Source organism: Marmota monax, unplaced genomic scaffold (assembly GCF_021218885.2).
Source record: "Marmota monax isolate L192 unplaced genomic scaffold, Marmota_monax_Labrador192_F-V1.1 WCK01_AAM20220418_F8-fsc00197, whole genome shotgun sequence".
Taxonomy (NCBI): domain Eukaryota; kingdom Metazoa; phylum Chordata; class Mammalia; order Rodentia; family Sciuridae; genus Marmota; species Marmota monax.
The window spans coordinates 2808672-2830682 of record NW_026694815.1 but is presented as its reverse complement, the minus strand read 5'-3'; the positions used below and the strand labels follow the sequence as shown (position 1 = coordinate 2830682).

The 22011-nt window shown below is 36.9% G+C and overlaps 1 protein-coding gene across 5 annotated transcripts in view; it reads right to left on the bottom strand.

Annotated features, from left to right (window-relative positions):
* The window catches only part of Slc7a2 (solute carrier family 7 member 2), a 67152-nt gene that overhangs the window by 17435 nt on the left and 27706 nt on the right, over positions 1-22011 (bottom strand). For 3 of the 5 annotated variants that reach the window (XM_058573118.1, XM_046425953.2, XM_046425952.2), the window contains 5 exons: positions 17201-17334; positions 9363-9753; positions 8524-8679; positions 3635-3800; positions 2514-2647 (listed from right to left, as the gene is read on the bottom strand). In XM_058573118.1, coding sequence (XP_058429101.1) covers positions 2514-2647; positions 3635-3800; positions 8524-8679; positions 9363-9753; positions 17201-17218 — 865 coding nt within the window. In that variant the 5' untranslated portion in view covers positions 17219-17334. The remainder of the gene's footprint in view (positions 1-2513; positions 2648-3634; positions 3801-8523; positions 8680-9362; positions 9754-17200; positions 17335-22011) is intronic. The other 2 variants (XM_046425954.2, XM_058573119.1) reach the window with 1 other exon arrangement.

Below are 22011 nucleotides of genomic sequence, written 5' to 3'. Positions count from 1 at the left end.
ACTGAGGAGTGAGATAACTGGGCCAAATGGTGGTTTCTGAGATGCAACAATTTGCAATCCCAACCAGCAATGTATGAGTGTACTGGAGTGAGATGAAACTTCAGCGTAGTTTTAATTTATATTTCTCTAATTACTAGTGATGTTGAACATTTTTTCATTTATTTGTTGACCATTCATATTTCTTCTTCTGTGAAGTGTCTGTTCAGTTCCTTGGACCACTTATTGATTGGGTTATTTGGGTTTTAGGGGTTAAGTTTTTGAGTTCTTTATATATCCTGGAGATTAATGCTCTATCTGAGGTGCAGGTGGCAAAGGTTTCCTCCCATTTTGTAGGCTCTCTGTTCACCTTCTTGATTGTTTCCTTTGCTGTGAAGAAGCTTTTTAGTTTGATGCCATCCCACTTAGTGATTCTTGATTTTATTCATTGTGCTTTAGGAGTCTTGTTGAGGAACTCTGTTCCTAAGCTGACATGACAGAGCGTTGGGCCTACATTTTCTTCTAGTAGGCATAAGGTCTCTGGTGTAATGCCGAAGTCCTTGATCCACTTTTGAGTTTTGTGCAGGATGAGAGACAGGGGTTAAATTTCACTCTGCTACAAATGGATTTCCAGTTTTCCTAGCACTATTTGTTGAAGAGGCTATCTTTTCTCCAACATATGTTTATGGCACCTTTGGCTAGTATGAGGTAACTGTATTTATGTGGGTTTGCCTGTGTCCTCTATTCTGTTTCACTGGTCTTCGTGTCTGTTTTTGTGCCAATACCATGCTGGTTTCTTTACTACATCCGTGTCGTACAATAATAACGTCTACTATTGTGATGCCTCCTACTTCACTTTTCTCACTAAGCATTGCTTTGGTCGTTCTGGGTCTCTTATTTTTCCAAATGAATTTCACAAGTGCTTTTTCTATTTTATGAAGATCATTATCAGAACCTTAACAGGAAAATTGCACTAAATCTGTATAGCACTTTTGGTATTATGGCCATTTCGACAATACTAATTCTGCCTATCTAAGAACATGCAAGATCTTTCCATCTTCTGAGGTCTTCTTCAATTTCTTTCTTTAGAGTTCTATAGTTTTCACTGTAGAGGTCTTTCGCTTCTCTTGTTAGCTCAAGTCCCAAATGTTTTAATTTTTTTGAGGCTAGTTTGACTCAGATAGTTTTCATAATTTCTCTTTCAGTTGATTCATCATTGGTGTAGAGGAATGTAATTGATTTATGATTGTTAATTTTATATCCTGACACTTCACTGAATTCATTTATGAGTTCTAGAAGCGTTCTGGTTTTGTGCAGGGTGAGAGACAGGGGTTAACTTTTTTGGGTCATCTAAATATAGAATCATTTCATTGACAAATAGGGTTAGTTTGAGTCCTTCTTTTCCTATTTGTAACTCTTTAGCTAGAGTTTCAAGGACTATGTTAAAAAGAAGTGGTGAAAGAGGGCACCTTTGTCTTATTTCAGTTTTTAGAGGGAATGCTTTCAATTTTTCTCCATTTAGAATGATGTTGGCCTTTAGTGTATACAGCTTTCACAATGTTGAGGCATGTTCCTATTATCCCTAGCTTTTCTAGTGTTTTGAACATGAAGGGGTGCTGTATTTTGTCAAATGCGTTTTTTGCATCTATTGAGATAATTACGTGATTTTTGTCTTTAAGTCTATTGATGTGATGAATTACGTTTATTGATTTTATAAGTTGAACCACCTTGCATCCCTGGGATAAACCCCACACTTGATTGTGGTTCACTATCTTTTTAATATGTTTTTGTATTCAATTTGCCAGTATTTCATTAAGAATGCTTCCATCTATGTTCATCAGGGATATTGGTGTGAAGTTTTCTTTCCTTGATGTGTCTTGGTCTGGTTTTGGTATCAGGGTGATATTAGCTTCATAGAATGAGTTTGAAAAGGTTTCTTCCTTTTCTATTTCATGGAATAATTTAAGGAGGATTGGGGTTAGTTCTCTAAAGGTCTGGTAGAATTGGCTGAGAATCTGTCTGGCCTTGGGCTTTTATTTGTTGGTAGGCTTTTGATGACATCTTCAATTTCATTGCTTGAAATTGATTTGTTTAAATGTTCTATGTTGGAGAGTAATTTTTCTTTGAGTACTTATTGTACAGGATAAAGATAAAAGAATCAGTCAATGTTTTGTCTGACTAAAGAAAAGACAATTTAAGAAGATAATCACTTTAAAGTGATAGCACTCCAAATAGAAGGTTAAGGATAGTAATTATGATTAACACTAAGTATTTGACAGCTTGCAAAGTACTGGTCTCATATGCTATCTTAGGCAATCTTCACAGTATCTGAGGGGTCTGTACAGCTATAGAAGCCAAGGCTCAGTAGTTTCACTAAACTACTGAATGTCACTACAGGTGTCACAAATGGATCTGGAACTAGTACCCTTCCTACCCAAATCCCACTCTTTCCTTGACTCTCTGCTGCCACGCACAGCTACTCCTGTGGTATAAGGAATACTTTCACCTTCTACCTGGAGTTAAGACATTATTCTTACCAGTTGTTGCAATGCAGTCAAATCCCACAAAGGCATAAAAGCAAGTGGCAGCACCAGCTAAGGTTCCTGCAAAGCCGTAAGGCATAAAGCCACCAGCCCCATAGATGCTTGTTCCGTTTTCAGAAGGTGGCTCTCTAAGGAAGACAGCAAACATTGTTAAGTAATTTTCATAGAAACTTACACTTTTGGTGATTTGTCTCAAACAACATCCTTTTAAAGTTGTTGTATTCATCAGTTCTTTGAAGCTGACATATAAAAAACTAAAACTAACATCTTATTTTGTCACCCTGTTCTTGATGATGACCCTCTGTGTCACTAACATCCAAGCAGAGGTTAATCAATAGCAAATGCATAAGATCCAGACCTACTCTGGCTGCAACCCACAAGTAGGCAAGATTTTCAGAGTACAGACCTTAGCATGAGCCAAGCTCTGTGACAAAGACAAGAAACTTCCTTCCTATTTTTCCAATACAAGTACATTCTTCAACTCATGAAGCAGATAGGAGCCAGATTACAAGTAAAACAGAATTCCCTAGGCTTGCTCAATAATATGGAAGCTAAAATTTTATTATATGTTAAAAACTGTATAAAATCAGAGGACACTAATTTCTACCTAATCAGAATGACCATGAACAATATATATAGAGAAACATTTACATGTATCTTACTCTATGTAATAGATGTTTCTGTAATCTTATTTCTGCTTATGCAACTAATATCATTCTCCAAAAAACAAGACCTAAAAATTATTAAAAGTCTGAAAAAATGCAAAGAAACTGAATGTGGTCCCAAAGGATGCATGACTCAAAAACACTCATTGTTTTTTAGAGGTGGTGAACAGCTGCGGGGAAAAAGTCAAGTTCTTCCAGTGGTTAGGGTTTGCCCTGGCCCTTCCCCAGAACCAGCAGCTATACAGCTTCTCACAGTGGCTCAAGAGGGAGCACACCTACACCTTTATGTCTGGAGGGGAGTCTGGGAGGGAGAGCCTTGGCATAGAACAGAGCCCAGAAAGGGCTGAGAGCCACTGCACTAAAGGAAACTTTCATGTACTCCCCATTACAATGCAACATTAAAATAAAAATTAAAAGGGGGATTAAAAAAAAAAAACGTAAATATTTTACCTGGCATTTGCTGATATATTTTTGAGAAACTCTTCACTAATCTTCCAGTTAGCCACATTTCCCTTCACAAAGCCAGCAACCATGACAAAGAGAAGGACTAGGATATTAATAGCTGTGAAGAATTTATTTACCCAAGCAGACTCCTTTACTCCAAAAGATAAAAGACCTACGGAAAAAGAAAGAGCATTGTCATTTTACCTACAAGAAAGGCAATGACATTTTGAAGCAAATATAGACTTAGGGATGTTATTGTTACCAGCCTTCTTGTATTTAACTCCCATTTATCCATTTCCATGGCTAGTTCACTCATTAGTTGGCTCATTGTGAAGCCACATCTTCTGAACACAACCAGTTTGATTTCTGGAGGAAAAAGTGCTCAGCCAGGAGATTCCACACTAAGAAATATAAGTCTAGTAACTCTGGCCATTGTTACCAATGGTGGGCAAATGTAAAGCAACACTTCACTCTAATGGAATGCTATTCTAAAAAGCTATTTTAAGCTATTTATTTCATGGTACTGGGGAATGAACCTTTTAAAATTAAAAGCTCAATCATACATCCGCCATGTATTTATTTTACACATAGTTGGAATATAATTCTTCAATTGCCATGCCAAAAAAGTTCCTTGTTAAATTTATTTTAATCAATAGCTTTATAGAAACTATTGATTTATTGTATAGTAAGATATATTTATTGTATAGTAAGATATAAAAATATTCTATACAAGAGATTTTATCAGAAGAACTAAGAGAATAAAAGTCAACCATGATGTCTCCTCCAGAATTTTGCACATACAAACACAGAGACATATTTCCACATCAACAAATACATAACCTCATTTTTAATAGCTGTGTAACCAATTATACAGAGATACCATACTTTAATCTCTTATTTATAGACAATTAGATCACTCTTAAGTTTTTTTTTACATTTATAAAGAGCAGTGATATCATCCTCTTATAAATATCTCTATATACTTTCTAATTATTTCTTTACAACAATTTTCTTTTTAAAATTTTTTTTAGTTGTACATGAATACAATGTCTTTATTTTGTTTATTTATTTTTATGTGGTGCTGAGGATCAAACCCAGTGCCTCACACATTTGAGGCAAGCACTCTGCCACTGAGCTACAGCCTCAGCCCACAACAATTTTCTTTTTTTTTTTTTAAATTTTTTTGATAATGAGACTTTAATCCAGGGACATTTTACCACTAAGCTGCATCCCCAGCCTTTTTTTTTTTAATTTATTTTTTAGTTGTAGTTGGACACAATACCTTTATTTTACTTATTTATTTTTATGTGGTGCTGAGGATCGAACCCAGGGCCTCACCTGTGTTAGGCAAGCACTCTACCGCTGAACCATAGCGCCCCCCAGCCCTTTTTATTTTGAGCTATTTACAATAATTTTATATAAGTTAATACTGTATCAAAGGTTATGCAATTTTACCCAAGGCTTTTTAGTCATATTGTAAAAATATTCTACAGAAACTTTGGCCCAATTGAAATTGCCCAGTTTTTCTATCAGTGTATTCTGTTCATACTGATTTATAAGATTTATTTATATATTAATGCTATAAGCTCTCTGTATAGTAGGTACTTTCCCTATTTATCATTTGCTTTCTTTCTTTTTTTATTTAATATTTTATTTTATTTCTCTGTGGTACTGGGGACAGAACCCAAGGCCTTGTGCACATGAGGCAGGTGCTCTAACACTTAACTATACCCAGTTCTGTCATTTGCTTTTAACCTTCCTATTGATTATATATATAGAAAAGTTTTTCAAGTAAACTATAAATTTTCCTTTTTTATTTACTATCTTTAATGATTTTTTTCCTAACATTAACCTATAAATGTTCATATGTTTCCTTCTAGTTATTAATGATTATTATATTTATCATATTTGAATCTTTAATCTATCTAGCATAAGATATGAATTATGGATCTAATAAAGTTTACATATTATTATTGGAGAAATGACTGCTATGGAAATACTATGCCACAGATTTACTTGCTTCTTCTCTATACCCACAACACCCTGTATCCCATAAGCAACATTTTCCAAGCAGAGGTGAGAGAAGTTGAATCTCATTCTTCTAATTCCCAGAATCTCATAATAATAACTCTGAATGATACAAAGGACAGCCACAGGGTCAGCACAAGTACTGACTCTGTAATTGTCTAGCTGGGTTACAAATGGTTGCTATACATCCCACAGAATAACAAAGGCACTATCACATTTTATATCAGTTTCCCAATGTTCCATGTGCACTCTTTACTCTGAGGTCTCATCTCCCACCAATAGATTAAAGACCAATAAATATCTCATCTGAATATGGCATGTACTTCCCTCCGATTGACAAGGCAGGGGGAATTACCAAAGGAATAAATATTTATAAGAGGGGTTTCTGACCTTCAGAGACTCTAAGGACAGAGTTATAATGTAAGTTTAGACTATCTTTAAAGGAAAGCTATGATGGTGAATGAACAGAGAAAAATGATGTAGGCTCAGGTCAAGCCTTAGTCTTGCCATGGAATTTAAATGGGTCACAGCTACATGCTGCTCAATGCTGAGAGATTAATGCTGAATATTTTAAGTTTAATGAAATCATCTCTAAATAAAATATGATATAACTTATTTAATGTAAGCTAGGCTGTTTAGCTACCAAACCAAACTAAATTCCATCATCTGATGAAAGACAGTGAATGTATTTTTTTTTGCCATTAGAAGCAAAATAGAAAACATTTTAGACCTATAAATTTTGTTCATGTTTCTATCCCTATATAATACATTTTATTAAGGACTAACTTTTTAAATGATAAGTATATTTTTAAAATTAGATAATTTTACAAGTAAACATTTTATAATGAGCCTAAAAGATATTTTTGTCACATCCTTCTAATCTGGGGGAAAATAATAGAGGTAAGGCTGGATAGGCAAGACCGGTAGATTACTCAGGGTAAATCAAGTAGGAAGTAGGAACAATTAAAAAAATTTATTTAGTGCAATCCTTGATGGGCTTAACTAGGACTTCAGGGCTGGCGGTATGGCTCAGTAATAGTGTTTGCCTAGCATGTCCAATGGCTCTGGGGTAGAGCATTTGCCTAGCATGCCCAAGGCCCTGGGTTTGATCCCTAGCAACACACACACACACACACACACACACACACACACACAAGCAAAACCAGGACTGCAGATAGCACTATCAATCAAAATTAAAAATGTTCAAATAATTAAAAAAAAGTAAAAGGGCATAGCAGGAAGCAAAATAAGCCAATCCCAAAGAATAAAGGCCCAATGTTTTTTCTGATATGATGATGCTAATATTCACAATAGCAGGCAAGGAAAAGAATAGAGGTATTCTGGACTAGACAGAGGGAAGTGAAGGGAGGGAAAAGAGTCTGGGGGTAGGAATGATATAATGAACTGGACATTATTACCCTATGTGCCTACATGATTACATGACCTAAGTAACTCTATATCATGTACAACCAGATGAACGAGAAGTTATACTCCATTTATGTATGATGTATCAAAATGTATTCTACTGTCATATATGACTAATTAGAACAAATAAAAAATATATTAAAGAAACAAAGAAAAAAATGGGGCTGGGACTGTAGCTCAGTGGCAGAACGCTTGCCTGGCATATGTGAGACACTGAATTCGATCCTCGGTACCACATAAAAATAAACATAAAATAAAGGCATGCTGTCCATCTACAACTGAAAAAAAAAAAAAGAAAAAAAGAAAAAGAAAACAGAAGGGGACAGCAGGGATTAACTATGCTTACAAAATGAAGTTGGCCGTCAATTGAGTGCTTACTATGTTCCATGAAAGAGGCATGTTTAAGGTAGAAACTGATATCCTTATTTTATGGATGAGAAAACTGAGTGATGGATGGAAAGATTAAGTAAACTGTTCTAAAAGCAGTAAGTGGCAGAGCAAGACTAAAAACCAGATTGTTCCTACTTCTAGTTCTTGTGCCTTTTTAAACCACTATGCTATAACACTGGTAAAAACTGAAAAATTTCATCAACTATGTTTGCTATACAACATCTATGTTCAAAAACAAAAGGTGTGGGCTGGGGTTGTGGCTCAGTGGTAGAGCACTGGCTTAGCACATGTGAGGCACTGGGTTTGATTCTCAGCACCACATACATAAATAAATAATGGTATTGTGTCCATCTACAACTAAAAAATATCCAAAAAAAGACAAAAAAAAAAAAAAAAAAAAAAAAAAAGATGACCTGAATGCCTCCTTTTCAACCAGATGCCTACAGTATGCAGATGAAAGCATGATAGAAAACCTGAATTTCTTCTAGAAATAGTATACTTGCAAATATCCTTAGTTGTATTGGATAAGATGAATCAATCCCAAGAAATTGTACATTTTCCTTATTGAAACTTCATTGCCACTCCGGCAAATGTTCAATTTATATTATAAAACTGATGTCCTCATGCTATCATTTGGCTAATGCCTTTTACTCAGACATGTTTCTTCTATCATTCCAAATAATTCAGATTCAGACTTTTGTTTTTGGTTTGCTACTGAGGTTTAAACCCAGAGGCACTTTATCACTGAGCTTTTTTATTTTTAATTTTGAGAAAGGGTCTTGCTAAATTGCTGAGGCTGATCTTGAACTTGCAATCCTTTTTTTTTTTTGAGTCTCCTGAGTTGCTTAATTTTGAAACATAACCAATCACAGAAGATAAAATGAGTTTAACCAGTGACAATGCCCACAGACATCCAACAGAAACCTAAGTGAGTAAACATGCTGACTTAATCTGGAGAACTCACACTCCAAATTCAGCAGTGACCTACTTTGCTGAGATGATTAATTTGGAATTTGGCTCATCATAGGGAAACATATGATTGGTTATCTTACCTGCTAGAAGTAATATAAGGCACACAGCAAAAAAGTCTGGATACTCTGCAAGGCCAGTATAATTCATTTTGAAGTATGTTCTGAAAAACTGACCAATCTGCTTGCTAAGAAGTTCATCAAAGGTGCCACTCCATGCTCTTGCCACACTTGATGTACCTTCCCAAAATATAGAACATTCAGAGAATAAAAATCACTAGCAGAAAATTAACATCATATGCTACTTGGTCTTATTCTAGGATTAACTTACATTAATTCACATAGATTGAAAATTGTAATCACATTATAAAATTATTTTAATAATTTTGTAATTATACAATAGTATCAAATGCTCAAGTTCAAAACTGTAGAATCAGGTGACTTTATTTGCAATAAAGAACCACATAATACATATTATATACATATATTTTATATATATATATATATATATATATATATATACACACACACACACACACACACACACACATATATTTCTTTTTTTTTTTTTTTTTTTAACATGGGATTTTCAAACCCATTAGGAGACATATCTGGTGTTGAACCAAAATCACAGAATTGGGGCAGGGATGTAGCTCAGTGGTAAAGTGCTTGCCCAGCATGCATGAGGCCCTGGCTTCAATTTCAAGCAAAAAAATAAATAAATAAGATCAACAGATCAATCAATTGATCAATCACAGAATTGTGCAACTGGAGATATTTCAGAAATGAGAAAAGTGAGACACTGGGATGGGCGGTCAGGCAGCTGCCAAGGAATGCAGACCTGCACTCGCACCACCAGGCCTCTTGCTCAGGGGTGCTGCTTCTACCAGTCTACACAATTTAGATTTATCTGTGAAACGTACCTATCACATATGACAAAATTAGATTCCAGCCAGTGATGAAGGCCCACAGCTCGCCAACTGTAACGTAAGTGTACAAATATGCAGACCCAGTTTTGGGGACTCGGGCCCCAAATTCAGCGTAGCAGAGGCCAGCCATTACGGACGCCAGGGCGGCAATGAGGAAGGAGACCACAATGCTGGGGCCCGAGTCAGCTTTGGCAACCTCCCCAGCAAGGACATACACGCCAGCACCCAGGGTGCTTCCAACCCCCAGGGCGATGAGGTCCATGGTGGTCAAGCAGCGGCATAGTTTGGAATCTTCCAGACTGTCTAGAGTGACGATTTTTCTCCGGATCAGACATCGGGCAAAAGTCAGCACTGCTTTGCAGGGAATCATTCTGAAGAGTGCAACCTGAGTGGGAGAGGGAGGAGGAGGGGATCAGAGGCATCTAGAAATAGCATTCCTCCATCTGGCGACCTGTGCTGTCCTGACTCAGGGTGACTGCATTCACTTTTTACCTGTTAATACGGTTTTACCTGCAACCACATGATGGAGAGTTGAGAGCTATGTATTTGCTAGAGCCCACTCACACTCCACACATAAGATGCCATTGAGTGGCTGATTTGGGAAACAAAGGGTTAGCAGACCTGGGTGTTCAAAAGGATTTGTCACTTTTGTTCACTTTCTAAAAATTTAAAAAAGTATTCTGTTGACAGAAATTCCAGGAGGTGGCTAATTTAGTCATTGCTCCAAGGAAGGAAGTAAATTGCCTCATCTGTTAAGTTTGTTTCTGTATCTATAAGCATTCAGGTATTTTAGACCTTACTAAATGTCAACTCAGGTATTTTAGACCTTACTAAATGTCAGGGGTTGTGCTATGAGTATGTGCAGAAAGGTGTTACACAGATGTGTTTTCTAGCTTTACGGCATTTACAGTTTAGTTTCGTCTAAAAGCAGGTAAAATGGTGATCGTGATGCTAGCCAGTCTGTGTGAACTACTGTTTCCTTTTTAAACAATGTAGAGCAGATGTTAACTTGCTAGGATAATAAAACTGCTCCCAAACCATGCTGAGATTATCTGACTAAAACTACTATTCAATCATGCTTTAAGTATGACTTCCTATATTTGAGATTTTAAAAGAAATAAGTAAACCCAAAATCCATGTCAACTATTATATATTATTATTTATAGTCTTTTTTTTTTAAATGGAAGAAATAAAGGCAAGGAATCTTACTCCCCATTCCTCATTTTATATTTCTAATATCTGTTTAAACTTGATTCCAATGAATATGTACAGCCTATGCATAAAATATAAAAATTAGAAAACTCTACATGGCCTTGTCTACAGAGACATGTGATTCAGCAGACAAATTCTAAAGAATAGGAAATAGAATACAAATTGCTTATCAGTCAATAAAATTTTAACTGAAAAGTCATGTTTGTTTTCACTTCATGTATTGTACTTCTGCACAATGATCTTGTTGGCTTTGAATGCTGTTTCCTTCAACTTCTTTATATTCACCATCAATACCCTCAACTCAAGATCACAACTTGACATCTTTATATACTATAAAATAAACCCTTGAACATGTCTAAACCTTAATCTAAAGCTTGTATTAAAATGTTTTATTGGTAAGAATAAAATAAAGCCACTTTACTAAATCTAAATGACTTTCATTCATAAGAGAAAGAGATATTTCTGGAATGTGAACAAATCAGTATCACATTAATTCTGGCAGGTAAAATTAACCCACTGAACATTATTCATTGACATAAATACAAGTTCTCAATATTGAAAGCAGCTAATTCAAAGAATCTAAAGCAACATGGAAAACAAGTAAAAAATTTCTTGAAATTAAAAATACACTTTACACATCTTCAATTTCTTCCACACCAAAACATAGCACTTCACAAGTGCTTGTTGAAAAATTTGCAACTTTGTCAATACTATATTTAGGCGTTGATAGCTATCCCTGTATAACATATCTAGAAGATAAAGTAGGTACATGTTCTGCTTTAAAAAGAATCAGAAAGTAGAAAGTTTTATGTAGAGTTCAATTAAGAGGGGAGGGAAGATGGGAGAAGGTATTTATTAAATGCTGAGTTTCTGTAACATTTCAAGTATTTTTATACAGACCTGTTCGAAGATCAAGAATTAGGCACCACTGCTAAAGGAACAGTACTTGGAAATGGCACACTGAATTTCACTAGAGATTTAAGATCATGGGACATGTCATACCCAACTGTAGGAATGCAACAAGGGGGCAACAGAAAGAGGTATACCTATTTGTCATTTAACTAAATAAATGTTCATGAAGGAGCTAGCACTTGTTTAACCTTGACTTTTGTGAATAAAAGACACAGATTCTACAACTAAGCATATTTAACATAGGAAAAAAAATCAGAAAGCAAGCAAGGAAAACGAAGCAGGGATTTTTGATAAGATTGGGGGTGAGGTTTTACTTTTAAAAACTTTTTCTGATATTATAATCACACTCATGTTTGTGAAATTTTGAGAGGAAAATATAGCATAAAAACGAAAGAAAATAAGGAAACCAATTGTTACCCGAAATCAATAGATTAGTGATGGTCAGCTCTTCAATATAATATTGAATGTCATTCATTTCAGATTATGTAGGAAGTAAAAAGTGAACCCTTTTAGAAATGTATCGCTTTCATCGGGTAAGACTGGATTTCTCCTGCTTGTCTCCTATTAAAGATGCAAAGTATTTTATGTGCAGACAGCTTTTCTATGTGGCTCTGGGGAAATAAGACACACAGGTCCCATTTGTCAAGCATTCATTTGCTTCTGAGTAATTGAAAAGCATACGTCAGAAATTTCTCAGAACTGACAGGTTACTCAATGTCCTTTGCAAACAATCTCAACTACGCATAGCCTGGTAAAATACCGATAATAAAAGCAGTAACACAAAACTAATTTTGTAGAAATGTAATGGGATGGGAGAAAAGGAACATGAAAACATACTGGGTCAACTTAATGAGTCATTCTTAAATAAACATTCATCACATCCTAGTGGGCGTATCATACAGTGCTTAGTAACTAAAGAAAAAAGACAATCTCATGCTTTTATAATATATATATATATATATATATATATATATTCTTTTTTTTTTTGCAGAGACAGCGATATATAAAAATAGTGTGGCAACAAGGGAATGAGAAAAATGATATGTGTGTCCAGTGTTAGTGAAATAATTTGTTATCAATACATTTTTTTTGTTTAATAACTTTTCCTTTAAATATTTTTTAAAAACTCTTGTGAGATAGTTACGTCAACCTTACTCTATTTTTTTTTAAGAGAGAGAGAGAGAGAGGGAGAGAATTTTAATATTTATTTTTTAATTATCGGCGGACACAATATCTTTGTTTGTATGTGGTGCTGAGGATTGAACCCAGGCTGCACGCATGCCAGGCGAGCGCGATACCGCTTGAGCCACATCCCCAGCCCCTTACTCTCATTTTTGCAAGGCACTTTCACTGCTAAAAAAATATTCAATGGACATCATTATCCAAAGTACATGTATAAAGACACGAATTGGTGTGAACATACTTTATATACAACCAGAGATATGAAAAATTGTGCCCTATCTGTGTAATAAGAATTGTAATGCACTCCGCTGTCATTTATTTTAAAAAAGATCAATTAAAAATTTTTTCAAAAAAATAAAAAATTATACAGCAGGAAAAAAAATAATTCACTCATACTTATCCTTTTGCAACAAACCCATACGAAGTGATGCTACTGATACAGGGAGCTGACAATTTTTCCAGGAGTGCACTATGGATCTGCACCATATACCCACAGTCAGCTTCTGCTATACTGACCAAGGATTCATCTTTAGTATGGAACCTGCATACATGTGCTAAAAGACAGTGATCTGACTCTGGGAAGAGGCCCATGTAACACCATCCCCATGTCCCTGGCCTTAGAATTATAAAGGGTCTCCATATGACACATCTATATGATATCTATATGTCTCTATATGACATCTCAAATCATTATGGTGATACCAGAAATAGATATGTATCCTTCTTCAATATTTTTTAATAATTGCTAAAACAGTGGCTTCTTATTTGAGGAAGGAAAACAGGCATAATATTAGATGAGACCTGAAAATAAAATTAGCCAAGTGAGGACTAGGAAGGATTAACAATAGGGTCTGCTGCAGAAGGTTCTGGATGATTTCAATGAGCCAATGAATCTAATGACACATGTGCATCTTCCTCAGTCCACCTTCACCCACTCCCCACCTTAAGTATCACAGTTTCTAAGCACCTTATGCCTTGACGAACTCCTATCAGTTTTTTTTTTTAAGTATTTTTCTTAGTCATAGATGGACACAATAACTTTATTTAATTAACTTATCTACATGGGTGGTGAGAATCAAACCCAGTGCTACCCACTTGCCTCACACTCTACCACTGAGCTATGACTCCAACCCCAACCCCTATTAATTCTTGCCAAAAAAAGTTAAAACTCCTGCTTCAGCATCTTGGAGTTATGACCTTTTAAAACTTCTTCCATCCAGGTTGCCAACATGACAGCACAGAATTTGGGGATCGAGTAAATCCTCAGCCCGGATGATTTTCCACCACAGAGAGGACTTCCTTTCAACTCCTCAGACATCTTTAAAAATCTGCTAATACAGTCAAAAGTCCATCCTGGATTTTCACTTTGGTTCAATAGTTTGATGCAGAGTTTAAGTCACATAGAAATGAATTGTTCCCCTCCTGTTCTAAGTACAGGCTGAAATTTCAAATTCAGTCCTCTGTCCCAGTATCACAGGCCCTAACAATAAATCTTACAGGAGTGGAACTAGCAGTGACAAGTGAGTGGGACAGGCATCCCAACAAATCATCCATGAATTAGCTCATTCAAATTATAACCAATTTTTCCTTCCTCATTCCAGTTGCTAGTTTCACGGACAGACATATGCACTTTGTTTTTGGACTGACAGAAGGAAAGTAATTACAGTAAATAGGACAAAGATCTTTGCCTCCTGGGATTTTTTTCTCTCAACCAGACCTTTTGATCTTGGATTTCCACACCCATCATAAATTGTATTTCTACAACTTTAAAGTTCCAAGACAATTTTACAAATTATATTGTAGGTTAAATAACTTTAGTAAAAAGAAAGAAAGATATGGACAGGATACCACAAAATTATTGGGTTTTCTCTTGGAGCTGAGGTTATAGATCAGCAGCAGAGTGCTTGCCTCACACATGTGAGGCACAGGGTTCAATCCTCAGCACCACATGAAAATAAATAAAGATATTGTGTCCATCTTTAAAAAATCTTTTAAAAATATTGGGTTTTCTCTTATTCTTTTTTCTTAGCTTTGTGAGATAAATTTCTTAAGAAATAACTATTATTCAGGATAAAAGGCAATCATAAAAGATAACTGTTCAGTCTGGGTTTACAAAACAAACAAACAAACAAACAAAACCAAAACAACAAACTTTTGCATTCAAACATAAAATCTTAATTTTCTGGAAAATAAGAATACTTTTTCATATACATTTCACTTATATTTGATCCAAAATTTATCTTACCTTCATGTCAAATTTTCTGAACAATTTCTGAACAACTTACACAACTCTAATCTCTAAAGTTTTCTCCAGATAGGTGAATGTCATTGTAGATACCAGTATAAATTAAAACACAGTTGAGGCCACTACAAAGTTACAACCACTGTCCTAATACAGTTTATATTTTCTTCCTTTTTATAGCAAGGCAGTACTGTCAGAAGTAAGAGCAAAATGTACTATTTCAAAATTTCTGATACAGAGTCCAGACCCAGGCAAGGACTTTTCTTAAGGACATGCAAGAAATAAATGGCTGATGTAGAGATTTGAAGTTTGTAAAGACAACGGGTGCTTCAAAACATGTGAATTCATTTAACTTTAGTGAAAGCAAAAACCAGGAGCAAAATATACCTGTCATTCAAATAGATGCAAATAAATGAATAAATAAAGGGGGTGGAGCATGCAACCTTGTTCTTAGGGTTGGGGAAGAAGAAAGTGAAATGAAGAAAGCAAGCCCTCTGCATCTTGGTAACCAGAGCAGCTGCCCAGTCAGCACTATGCCTGTCCTGTCAAAGAGCTCAGTGACCGGCTTAGACCCATAAGGTCTTTGCAATCGTTGGGTAATAAATCACTCTGAATGCCAGAGGGTACCACCTGTTCCCTCTCCCCAGGCTGCTGGGACCATCACCCTATGAGTGCCACTGCAAACATTAGGAAACACCCTTTCCAAAGTTATTTCACACCCGTCACTAATCTACAAGTGCTACTATTAACAAATACCTAAGTACTGGGCTGGGGTTGTGGCTCAGTGGTAAAGTGCTTGTCTAGCAGGCACTGGGTTCGATCCTCAGCACCACATAAATGTAAAATAAAGATATTGTGTCCACCTAAAACTTAAGAATAAACATTAAAAAAATAAAAATAAAAATACCTAAGTATTGAACTCAGAGGCACTCAACCACTGAGCCAAATCCCCAGCCCTATTTTGTATTCAGAGACAGGGTCTCACTGAGTTGCTTAGTACTTTGCCATTGCTGAGGCTGGCTTTGAACTCATGATCCTCTTGTCTTAGCCTCCAGAGTTGCTGGGATTACAGGCTTGTACCACTGTCCCCGATAACTTATTCTTTGATGACCTGTCACACTATCCCTGTAGGATCAGGACTGTTATTAATCTCATAGCATGGATGAGAAAACTGAGGTATAGAAGAGTTATGCAATATCACAATCAGCATGTCATGGAAACAGAGGTGAAACGCAGCAGGTGGGACCCTCTACTGACAACCACTATGCTGCCCAGTCATTATACCACGGACCCATCTCACTGACCACTGCTCCTGCCTCCTCTCCACTGCTCTCCCCATAGCACTGTTTTACAACCCCCAAGCCACAGTAAGTGGGCTACAGACAGGTACCTAGCTTAGGGTTAAATACTCAAAGGCTGGGCACATTTAGGAGACTTTGTAACTCTGAACATTACAACAACTGAACCAGTCAAACCATCAGTCCTCTGGCTGGAGTCACATGGGCCGGGCACCAGTCTGGCAGAGTGCAGAAACCAAGAAGCTGGCAGGAGAAGCCAGGCTGTGGCCACTCAGAAAAGAGCAGGGATAACAGAGTGTATTGCCCAAGCAGGGAGACATGGAAGGAGGGGCACAAGCCAACTTTTCCCTTCCTTCGGCCCCTGCTGACCTGATATTGAGTGTGCCAGATTCCCCTGCATCTTTTCCACAAACCTCTGTGTGCTTAAGCTATGCTGAGTTGTCTTTGGTCAAGAAAACCAGAAGCTATCGCTGAAGGTCATGGGGGTCACAAGAGGGCCTGCTCCACCAGGCTTTATACTCCCACTTTCAACTCTTCAATGAAATCTGGACCTTTGGCAATTTCTGCTACATTTCCTGATAATTCCTCTTCCTTCCAGAAACAGGTGTATGGATGTAATAACTTGAAATCTGTTTCAATATTTTTCCCATAAGGTATTCAAAGAGTTTAATAACATTTAGGCCTGCTTTTCACACACACTCACTGAACACTGTAACATTTGGCATGATGTTTTTTATGGGGCAAGCTATTTCAGGTGAGTAGATTTTCTAGATTACTGAAGTTTATAGCATTAAATCTTTGGTTACTGTCAATTAAATTGCCAGTAATTCTTCTATAAATGCTGCTGAATTTTATGGTGGCCAATGCAGTGTCCAAACTGCTCCTCGTTACAAGAGGGGGATTCATTCAGTATTACGTCTCAAGGAAACTGCATTAAAAAATAAACACAACTGTTTTAAAAACACTCTATATTACCTTACGCCTACCTTTAATCCACTGCCCATAAAATTCAAGCCAACTCCAGGAGGCCAAGAAAATCCAGATGACCTGGAGGAACCTTAAGCATGTCTTGATTAGTAGCTGAATTTCAGATCTGAGACACTAGAAGTAGGTACCTAGACTGGGAAGGGAATTAAAAGTACATGAAACCTCTCTTTGTTTGAAGGCAAAGAGCTGAGAAATCCAATTTCCTCTAATCATTCTCTTGGAAAGCACCCCTTTCCATCTACCAACTTTACCTCCTCCACCCCCAAACCACCTAACTTCATTAATAGTTAGAATTTGACCACTTTTGTTTCAATAGTTGGCAAAATTTCTTCCATAAAAATATGGTAGAAAAAGAATTGAACAAGAATTCACACTCATTTTTAATTCAAGTTCAAGAAATGGAGATGGATATCAAGTTATGGTTTATGGTTTTGCTACAAAGTCAGTTCTTGAAAAACAGTAATAACTTTTGAAACTATTTTTCAACTTTGAAAAGCACGTTCTGATTTGGTACCTCTTAAACTACAGGAATAATGCATAGCCACATATTTTTATCATTAGCATCTTGGCAGTTTGTTGAAACACTACTATCGACTAAGAGAAGTTTCTGAGTTCCCCCCACTGGTTTTAAATACTTCTGAATAAAACATTCCTGTTGTGTGCTCCGAGAAGCAATGAAAATGGTGCCAATTCTTCATCATCATGGTTCAGAGTCAGTAAAAATTATATTTAGAATATGCAAACGAAGAATAATTTTTTAAATTGAAATGTTTTTAAATTAAAATGAAACAATAAGATCCCTAAAATTGAAGTCTGACTTCCTTGTCACATTTGTATTCTCTTATCAGTAAACTATAACTGCAAACAATTTCCCTCAAAAGGATTTACCAGAATTTGTCTTAATTTTTATATTATTACACAGACTTGAATTCAACCCACCAGTCGTTCAACACAATGCCAATTTCTCTAAAAGATCAAGCCTTAAAATTTTCAAAAAATAAAAAGTCTACATGCAATTTCTTAACAAAATTCCAGGGGAGAGAGGGGAATAGACAAGTGGTCATTACCAAAGAATTTGCTAGACAGTTGTGGCTATGGGAAGTCCAGGAACTACTGGGACTCCCAGAAAGGGCTCGCCTTGGTCAGACTGGGGCTGGAGTCGGAGGCAGCAAGGGCTTTTCCTTGGGAGAAGCCACGACTAATCTGACTAATCCATTATTCCACTCCTGAATCCATTCTTTAAAAAAGTTGAATACTGTTTAGCTACTCCTTAGAGCAAAGAAAAAAATCAGAAAACCAACTATGCTCTTTTCTAATAACTAAGCAATATCCACAATCTTCAAAACACATGTTGAATTTTGATGATTTACATAATCTGTCACTTCTTAAAATACACATTCAAAAATTTTCCTCAAAAAATGTCCTCACTGTATTTTTAAAAAAACTCTGAAAAGATTCTGAATTTTGTAAAAATACTTATTAGCAATTAATATTTATTCCCCTAATAAATAGCATAAAAGAAAAAAATTCCTAGACATATTATTCTGCAAATTCTTAGTTAAAAGTTCCTGGAAACACTTATTTTGATTTTTAGTTTTGAATAGCAATAGCTTAAATGGCTATACAATTTAAGATTCAAATTATCTCAGAATCTAAAAAACTACTGGGTAATCATTGATCAATGAGTTTTAAAGAGTAGGTTTATATGAATAAAGCATTGCAAACTCTGAAATTTATATAAAATATGTATATATTTACTTATATCAAATTAAACTCTACCTGCTACTCCTGATACTTCTCATACTTCTTGTTTAAAACATTCATTTTTAATCTTATTACCCCAAACTAAAATTTAGGTAAATGGTAAGTTAGCCTTCTCTCCTCTAAAGGCTTTACAATAGCAGTGGTACACCTGTACTATTCAAGTAAGAAGAGTGTAGAAAGAACCAAGATAAACTCCCTTGGACCCCACATGCATCCTGCTTCTGTAGGAAAAATCCTCTGATCTGCCCTTCATGGCATTCAGCCCTAAGATGCAGAGAGAAAGATCTACTCTTTGGCCCTGAATTCTGGCTATGTCCAGAAAACCAGCCCTGACCTTAAATGATGCCCACGAGAAAAAAAGCAAATATTTGAAACCATGTTGTACAGAGATGTGTAAATAAACTAGTTTGCCTCAACAATTTAGTTTCCATAGTTTTACAGATGCTTAAGAATATTTAGAAATATCAGCACATAGTAAAATAAGAGAATTATAAAATGTAAACAATGAGCTTTCAATTTTCAGACTCCGGATCAATTTATCCATACTTGCATCTCATCGGCCTCCTGCCAACTTCAACAACTCCAACATTTCAGCCTGGGTTTCAAAACCCCTCCGCTGTGACTTGTTCTCAGCAGAACCTCCTAGCCTTATATTTTGTTATTCTCCACATGCATATTGTAGTCTAGTCTGTCCTCATACTATCCTTAGAACATTTGTCTTCTTACCTGCATAGGTAAAAAGATGCCCTAAGCTGTTTCTGGCTGCCTCTCGCTAGTCCCTAGTCCCCCACTCCCAGGTCTTCTGAGCTACTGCAGAGACAGATGGAGAAGGTTCTCTGCCTTCTCTATCAGCTCCTGAGCTTTCTTTTTGACTCTACAGCAGCCTAAAGAACAAGACCCTCCAGAATGTCCACCTGCTAAGTGAGAAGTGGGGAGGAGAGGAAAAAGAAGTGGAATACGGCTGTCTCCTTCAAGAGATGTGATTGAAGATGGAAATTCCTTTCAAGTGTCCTTTTGGCAGCTGGTCTGTGCTGCTTTGAGAACATCTCTCTGAAGACATGTGGTAGGGTTCACATGGTTGCTCACACCCTGTGCCCTCTTGCTCCCTGCTCTCCCAGTGAAGGGAATGCTGCTTGCCTGATGTAAAAGACACTGTGTGTGTTCACATGCCATCACTTCTAAATAGTTTTTTTTTTTTTTTTTTTTTGCTTAACATACATTTTAAAATACACCCCTAGCCTACTCTGTATTTTTAGGTCACTTTTTCTTTATCATAGATAGTATAAAGGTGACTACTTGCTTTCCTCCTTGTTAGGAGTTGACTTTTGTCCTCCCACAAGCTATGATGATGTTCTAAATCCCAGTACCTAGCAGTGAGTTTGACAGAACACATCAGCTACAGGCAGCCGTGAGGACGCAAGGACAAGGGGAGAGAGGGTTGTACCACAGATGTGAGGTTAAGGGTAATTACTGCAACCACAGCAGAGTGTCAGGAAACACAGGTGCTGCCGAGCAGAGAGCAGCAGATTGTTCAAACTCTGCCCAGATTTTTAAATGAATTTGGCTCCAGTGATGTGTGATTTTTTAAAAAACATATTTATTTTTTTAGCTACAGGTGGATGCAATATCTTTATTTTATTTTTATGTGGTGCTGAGGATTGAACCCAGTGCCTCAGGTGTGATAGGCGAGTGCTCTACCTCTGAGCCACAACCCCAGCCTGATGTGTGATTTTTAAGGCATTTTTAATGCTCTCAATTTTTAATTATAAAGTACACATGTAAATATATCTTAGAAACCTTAGGTTAACATTTGAAAGCCTACAAATGCTCCTTGTAGAGGGCCTTCAAGGAAACTGTTCCCACCTTATTTTTACCGCAGAGTTCCATCATCCCTGACAGGTGGCCATCTTCTGGGGGCAAAGAGTCCCCTAAATTTCAAGATTTCCTGTTCTCTCCTTGTGTAGCTCTCAGGGCTACAAAGCCTTTTATTTCATGGCACTCTCTCCTCCTTTAACTCCTACTAATGTGTCTAATTCTGCCCGAAGGACAAATATAGAAAAGTCTTCTCATGTAAGTCTAGTTCCAAATCCTAAGCCATCTATCCCTTCAGATAAATGTATTAATTCAAAGTCCAACAAACACTGATCTAAATAAGGCACTCCTTACAACACAAATGTGGTCAGCCAAGGACTCCATCCACCCTCTATACTTGTATACCTGTATTCTTTTTTGCTTTGTTTTCCACAACCGCCTCAGGCTGCCTCCACACGGTACACACAGCCCTGCTGGCTCTGCTCCTCCCTATCTCCTCAGCTCATCTTCTGCTCCCCACGCCCAGCACACTGGGTTTCCTATCAACTTCCTCAGAACTCCAGCCTCACTGCTGCAGGGCTCTTAGCACAGCTGTTTCTTCTTCCTGGAAAGTTGCTCCTTCTCTTTTTAACTTGGAGAGCACCCAATCACTCGGGACAAACCTCCCTCCCCTGCTAAACCAGGTCACCCTATTGTTTTGTTTTGTTTTTCCGTAGGGAAAATGCTGGGCATCAAACTAAACTCAGAGCCTCAAGCAGGCTGAGCACATGCTCCACTACAAAGCCACACCCCTAACCTACTCTGTATTTTTAGGTCACTTTTTCTTTATCACAGATAGTATACAGGTGACTACTTGCTTTCCTCCTTGTTAAGGAGTTGACTTTTGTCCTCCCACAAGCTATGATGATGTTCTAAATCCCAGTACCTTGCCTCGTGATGTTATTTGGAAACAGGGCCTTTGTAGGTGTTATCAATTTAAGATAAGGTCATTAGGGTGGGCCCTAATCCACTATGATCAGTCTTTCTAAGAAGAGGTTAAGTCAGGAAGAAGGTCTTGTGATGAACAGAGGCAGAAGTTGGAGTTATGCAGCTACAAGCTAAGGAACACCAAGACTGCCGGCCACCATCCGATGCTAGGGAAGGTGAGGGAGGATTCTCCACCACAGTGTCAGGGAAGTGTGGCTTGGCTGTCTCCTTGATTCTGGACCTGTACCTTCCACCTTCCAGAACTGTG